The 6,843-nt window shown below is 44.8% G+C and overlaps 1 protein-coding gene across 1 annotated transcript; it reads left to right on the top strand.

Moving 5' to 3' along the window:
* Window positions 1–301: 301 nt before the first annotated feature.
* HOXB9 (homeobox B9) lies at window positions 302–6,313 on the top strand. Its single transcript, XM_007428486.3, has 2 exons — window positions 302–815; window positions 4,317–6,313. The coding sequence occupies exons 1-2, from the start codon at window positions 302–304 to the stop codon at window positions 4,550–4,552; spliced, it is 750 nt and encodes a 249-aa protein (XP_007428548.1). The 3' UTR covers window positions 4,553–6,313.
* Window positions 6,314–6,843: the final 530 nt, after the last annotated feature.

Here is a 6,843-nt window from a genome sequence, read left to right as displayed (position 1 = left end):
AAAGTTTGACCAATCATTTTGCTGGAAGCTCCCAACCCGGCAGTCCCGACTGTACTTTTTCTTGGCTGGGAAGTTGATGCTGGAGGAGGAAAGGGGGTTAAGCGAGAGTGTCGCCTGGTTTGGTGTTTTGTTTTGTTTTGTTTTTTTCCAACAAGCTCTCCCCCCTCCCCGCCCCATATACTCTAATATCTATAGAGCAGCTTAACTAGAGATCTACTCCTTATTTTTTTATTGCTTGTTCGCTCGCTCGCTCGTTTGCTTTCCCCTTCATTGAACCGTGGTGCTCGTAGGATGTCCAAGAATGTCAATTTCTGGAACTCTTAGCAATTACTATGTCGACTCCATTATAAGCCATGACAACGAAGACTCTCCCGCCGCCAAATTCTCTTCCGGGCAGTACTCAAACTCCAGGCAAACTACCCACACTGAACACCTCGAGTTCCCCTCCTGTAGTTTCCAGCCCAAATCCTCCGTTTTCAGCGCTTCCTGGACGCCTCTGCCGCCACACACTGCTGCTACCCTTCCTTCGGTCTACCATCCCTACATCCAGCATCAAAACATCCCTACCTCAGAGAGCAGGTATCTACGAAGCTGGCTGGACCCAGTGCCCAGAACAGAAAACATAGCAGCCGGGCAGGGACCAGTTAAAACAGAACCGCTGCTGGGACACCCCGGGGAGATCCGTAAACAGGGGACACAGGAGTACCATTTAGACACTTCTGCTGCAAGGGAAGGGATCGCTTCCAGTCAAAGGCCCAGCTTCGAGGACAATAAAGTTTGTGAAGGAAGCGAGGACAAAAGCAGGCCAGATCAAAGTAAGTTATAAAAAGTGAGGAAGTAAACAGCATAAAAACCTAAGAGGGGGTGTCATAAAAGGCACAATGGGCAGGGGAAGCTTTTAAAAAAAAGGTTTTAAAAGAAATCTCCCCCTTCCCCCATCCAAGCCACTGGTGTGAATCTAGGATTGGGGGTTCTGGAGTGGGTGGTTTGCTCGGCTTAGCGCGCTGTTGGAAAACTTCAGGGAAATAGGCATGGAAATTGGGCAGTGAGGGTTGGAAGGGGCGCGATTCGACCTTACTTGCAGCCGGTGGCTTGAGGAAGACAAAGTTACTCCGCGGGCTTTGATTGTATGTATAAAAACGGTAATAGATGGGGGGGCGAATGAGCCTCGGTGTGTGTGTCCGTGTGCATGCTTGGAGGGAGGCTACGGGAGGAATAGACGGGAAGAATGAATATAGTATGGAAAGAAGGTCCCATTGAAAACTACGAAGGAGGATTCATTTCCCCAAGTGTCCTTGTTTACCTTGAAGGACCCCGATCTCTCGTAGGGTGCGCTGTCTTCTTCCTTGTTTATTATTGTTTGGTTATGAAATGTACACCCGGCGTGGGTATGAATATTTCAGAGCCAATGCCTCCCCTTCCCCCCCCCAAACAGGATAAATAAATAAAGAGAAACAAGCTTAATTAGGGTCCTTTGTTTGTTCGTTTTAAATTTGCTAAGAGGAACAGACTGTCAAACTCTTAAACTTAATCGTGTGCTTCCTCCTGCAATCTGGTGACTATTATCTCTTCCCCCACCACCACACACACACACACACACCTTCGAGGAAAAATATTGTGAAAAGAACTGGGGGTGGGGTGGGGGTCGGGAAGGGAGATGCGCAAAATTTAATGCGAATCCTCTTTTGTTTCTGACCTATAATGCAAGGCAAGGGAGCGCGGCTTCTTCCTCCCTGCCCTTTGCCCAGTCCCAATGCCGGGATGTTTCCAATAACACAAGGGTCGGCTTTTGTATTTTCGTAGTGTCTGCAGATTTATCTGATAGTTTAAAATCAGAGTGTTGGTCATTTTATCTACGAGATTACTTTCTAAGTTTTTTTTTTTTTGAGGGGGGGGCGTTGATAATAATGATGGTTTCGAATAGTGATTGATTCGAATTTGAGTTTTCAAAATTAAAATCACGGTCGGGGAACAGCAGTGATTAGTAATTTCCCAGGCATTCGTGCCAGTGTCTCGGTCTTGAGAGTATTTCATCAACAACCGCTGCTCGTGGGAGTGGACGGGAGCGGGAAAGCAGGGTTTGCGTTGCAGTATTGGCAGAAGATCCAGATCAGAGGGAAGAGAACAATTGAAAAGAACGGGAAGATTGAAGAGCAACGCTTGTCTGGCCCTCGACTTCCTCCCCTCCCCATCTTCTCGCCGGCCCCGGACTGAAGAGAGAGAAAGGGTGGGGGGGGAATCTTGCCCGAGAAACGGCGTGGTTCCCAGCGGTCCCGGCTGCCCATCGCGTCCCGTGCAAAGGAGCTGGAAAGGTCTGTCGGGCGGATGTGGCGAGGAGGCAGAAATGGCGAAAAAGCAAAAGGAGAGAAGGACCCCATTTGCCCCAGACCGAAGGAGGGTTTGCACCTCTGGGCAGTTCAGCATTTCCCTAAACTTATTTATTGATAGAAAGGCATTACCCTGTATTTGTGTGTGTCTGTATGTTTGTGTGTGAGTGTATTTATGAATGTGCATTTTGTTGTTAAGAATAGTCTGCCAACCAAACATCTCTCTTTCTCTCTCCACACACACTCCCTCCCTCTTTCCCTCTCTTCTTCCTTCCTTCCTTCTCTTGTTTTGTTGTGTTGTGTTTTGTTTCCTGTTTGGGGAATTGTGTGAAATGAAAAGCAAACTTGTTTTCCTGTGCCAGACCTCATGTTTCCTTGAAATGCCAAGAAATCACAGGCACATCCACACCCCTAAAAAGAGGACCATTGGTGGAGAGTTCCTTCCACTGCCATTAGAAGATAGGTAGTGGTATTAATTATTAACAGCAATGCCTCTGCTTTAATATTTAATTTTTTGCTTATTAGAGTCAGCCACTTCTGTGAAGGAAGCAATAGCTAAGATTGGGAAGAGAGTGAAAACTAACCCTTGTGTGTGTGTGTGTGTGTGTGTGTGTGTGTGTTAAACAGAATGGATTTCATTTTACCCAGGGAGAAATGGCGTGGTACCCCCTCCGGTCATTTAACAAGAATCCAGACTTGCAAGGCTGCTTTTAATTTCAGCAGGAGGCCAGGAAGCCAGGCAGGAGATGGTTTTTCTGCTGCAGCACCTCCAGCCCTTTCCTTTGGTAGCAGAATTCCCTCTGTGTGAAAGAACCCAGTTACAAAGCCCCTGAGCAAGCCTGGCTTTACAAGAACAGCACAAGACACACACTCTTGTTTTTGTTTGCTGGTTTGGTTTGGTTTGCTGTGCCTTGGTGAAGATCCAGCCACACTAGCCCTACTTTAGTCCTGAGTAAACCTATGATTATGTCTAGCATTTTACTGACATGGCTTCTAGCCACAGTCTTGCTCCTTCTCTGTCCCTTGTAAAAGGACTCATGACTGTTCCACCACAGGGCTCTTATTTCTGAAACTCTACTTGTGCTAAAATAATATCCACGGGCAGAATGCACCATATGTCACTGCTGGGGAGCCTGTCGTGGCTTTCAAGGAAGGACAGAAGGGTAAATTGTGACACCCCCCTCCCCATTTGATCCCCTGCTTCACGGGGTTAGAAGGATCGTGATGAAAACACGGGTGTTCTGGACGACAGATGGGCAATTTGTTTCTCCCTTGTAGCACATAAGAAAAAGGAAGGAAGGAAGGAAGGAAGGAAGGAAGGAAGGAAGGAAGGAAGGAAGGAAGGAAGGAAGGAAGGAAGGAAGGAAGGAAGGAGAGAGAGGGAGGGAGGGAGAGAGGAGAGAGGGAGAGAGGGAGAGAGGGAGGGAGGGATTTCTACTGTATATCAGTACTGGTGGAAAAGATGCCCTTCACACCAATGTTTAAAAGATATTGTGTGTAGATTGCTTAGCTACCCAAATACCATTTACATAGACTAATTCATAAGACATTTCAATAAAATGACTCCCTCCCTCCCTCCCTCCCTCCCTCCCTCCCTCCCTCCCTTCCTTCCTTCCTTCCTTCCTTCCTTCCTTCCTTCCTTCCTTCCTTCCTTCCTTCCTTCCTTCCTGTTGGTCTCTGTCTCTTATATGTAAATAAATATATTCTTCCATCCCTGAATAAACTCCTCTGTTTGATTTTCTTTTTTTTTTCCTTCTCCTTTCTAAAGTCTTGTTTGCCTATTTGCATGTCAAACATGAGTGTTTTGACATGCAGCAGGCATATTTTGTACAACTGTTTTTCCAATATTATATTATAGGTAAGACCTGGTGAGTCTCCAATGCACATGAGCTTGTCTTCAAGTAGTTCCAAAGTTGGTCCAAAGTGATTCTGAAAACCCCAGGGGATTTGGTGGCAATTCCTGACGTGACCCTGTTTTTTTTCTTCCAGGTAATCCAGCAGCCAACTGGTTGCACGCTCGCTCCTCCAGGAAGAAACGATGTCCCTATACAAAGTACCAAACCCTGGAACTGGAGAAGGAATTTCTGTTCAACATGTACCTCACCAGGGACCGTAGACATGAAGTGGCCAGGCTTCTCAACTTGAGTGAAAGACAAGTCAAAATCTGGTTTCAGAATCGCAGGATGAAAATGAAGAAAATGAATAAGGAACAGGGCAAAGAGTGAAGCTTTCTTCTCCTTCCCCCTTTCTCTGTTCTGCCCCAATTTTCACCCCTCTCAAAACTTAGATAGTTTTTGATGGGCAATGACTTCCTTCTCAGCTGTGCTTGAGATGAGGACAAAAGCAAGCCAAGCCAGAAAGAGGACTCCTGGTTGGCATGCAAGGGATTCAGAATGACTGCACCTGCTTGTTTCCATTTGACGTCCTTCCCACTTCTTAAATATATTTACTGATCACTCCAGCAGAGGACATTAAGGGGGGAAGTTATGTATTGAAAGGTAATTGTTGACAGGCAATAGTCTTTAAGGATAGCTACTTCCTTTTGTTTGTTAGGCCTTCCCTAACCTGAAGCCTTCTAAATAATGTGGACTTCAAGTCCCCCCATCCCCAGAATTTATGGGAATGAGGAGAGTTGCGATGCAAGACATTTGAAGGGCAGTCATTGGAGGAGGATTGCTTTGAATGATATTGATTAAGCCAAGAAAAAGAAAGGAAAAGAAATCTGACTATAAACCTGTCCTCAACTAAGGGCACATTTTCCTTAGAGGTTGGAATTGGAATGATCCAGGAGCAACAACTGTAGATATACCCAAGTGAACGATACCCCAATTCAACCTCCATAGAACATTCCTTTTCTTAAGGCAGACAAGATCATTTCTAACCCCCTCTGTACTCGGAGAATCAGGAGGAAAACTCCAGGAGAACCATTTATAAACCTTTTTGAGGGCTTTGCATTCAGAAGGCATCTCTCTTTCCTCCTTTCCCTTAGTCTATATTTACCTGTTTGATGAGCAGCTTTTAGAAAGGAAGATACTTTAGTCAGAACATTTCCCCAAACAAAGCCCACAGCAAACCTTCTTCACAAGGCATCCAGGGAGGGCCACACTCACTGGCGTGCTCATCCCTTGCCTTGGCTTGGCACAGGGGAACTTTCCAGGGGGGAAGGTTCTGTGCTTACAGTTGTCCACCAAGGCACTTCTAACTTTTAAGGAGAAAAGGAGGGTCAGAAAGCAGAAACCTTTTGAACTGCATATGAAGCAGGATACCTAGATTTGTAAAAGTGAGGGAATCTTTTCTTTGGGTACTTATAATTTATTGAGGACAAGAGTATTCAGAAAAGCACTCGAGTACCAAGTGTCATAAAGGGTCTCCAATCGTCCCTTACTTATCCAGGTTTCCACTGAGAAGTTTTAATACTTGAATGTTGTAGGATCCCATCCCTTCCCTTGTCTTGGAGAATATAGCCACATTTCACATTTATATGAACACGAACACAGAGTGACCCAAAAGGGTAGTTGATTGCTTTTGAGATGGAAACTGCTTTCTGTAGTTCTTTAATACAACATTTTACATCCCCTTTGTTTACAAACAGAAAAGCATTCCCATTCCATATTAGATAAAAAGGGGTTCCTTGTCTCTGAAAGGCCCACCCACCACTTTAAAATCATCAGACTTGGGATTCTGTTTCCTTTATGACTATTGAAATGAGTCCAACCCCACTCTTTGGAGGGTTTGGACGGGGGCGGGGGGGTGGATAGGTAAGTTACTTTAGTGCAAGATGCTTATATGGTATGTGTGGGGCTTTTCTGTTGTTTCTATAGGGAAAACTGTGTTCGTGAACGTGCTCTTGTGAAAGTTCCGCTTGTTTTCTGTGGCTTATAGGAATATAAAATGGGATTTCGACCTGGTAGTTGCAGAACCAGACAGGGCTCCACATTTGTAAACTGATTTCCACTGCTGTTACACACTCCCACTTTTTAGAAATAACACCATTCTGTGGTGAAAAGTTTTCATAACAACAGGGATGAGGGGGGGGGGGGAAGAAAACACTTGCCTACATTTAAGGCTCTTTGTAGACAGAAGTCCCAGAAGAGAAATCTAATTTCATAGACCGATGTACAGAATTTTTCTACCGTTTTTGCCTGCCATCATTCTTTCGAAATTTGATAGGCAGATTTTAACTTTACCTTTCAAAATAGCATTGCCTGGTTTGAAGGATTTTCTGAAATGGCAAGCAAATAAATCTTTTACTCCAGTATGTTTTTAACAGAATATTTTAGCGGGTTTTTGAAAAATTGCTTCCTTCAAAAAAAAAAAAAAAATTGGAATGCCCACATCCTAGGCAAGTTGTCTTGGAGCAGGGAAGAAGGATTGCTGGGTGAATCCTCTACAAAGCAAACAAGCAAATTGCTTCTGGGGGATAAAAATATAGGGTGTCCCCATGGCTTAAATTCTGCAAACTTCATATTGTTTTGAAAACCAACTTTATATTGGATTTTTAAAGGAAAAGTCCAAG

The sequence above is a fragment of the Python bivittatus genome, unplaced genomic scaffold (assembly GCF_059951505.1).
Source record: "Python bivittatus isolate LINGU-HERP-01145 unplaced genomic scaffold, Pbiv_v1 ctg000410_np1212, whole genome shotgun sequence".
Taxonomy (NCBI): domain Eukaryota; kingdom Metazoa; phylum Chordata; class Lepidosauria; order Squamata; family Pythonidae; genus Python; species Python bivittatus.
The sequence above is the reverse complement of the archived record's forward strand: the minus strand, read 5'-3'. Positions and strand labels throughout refer to the sequence as shown.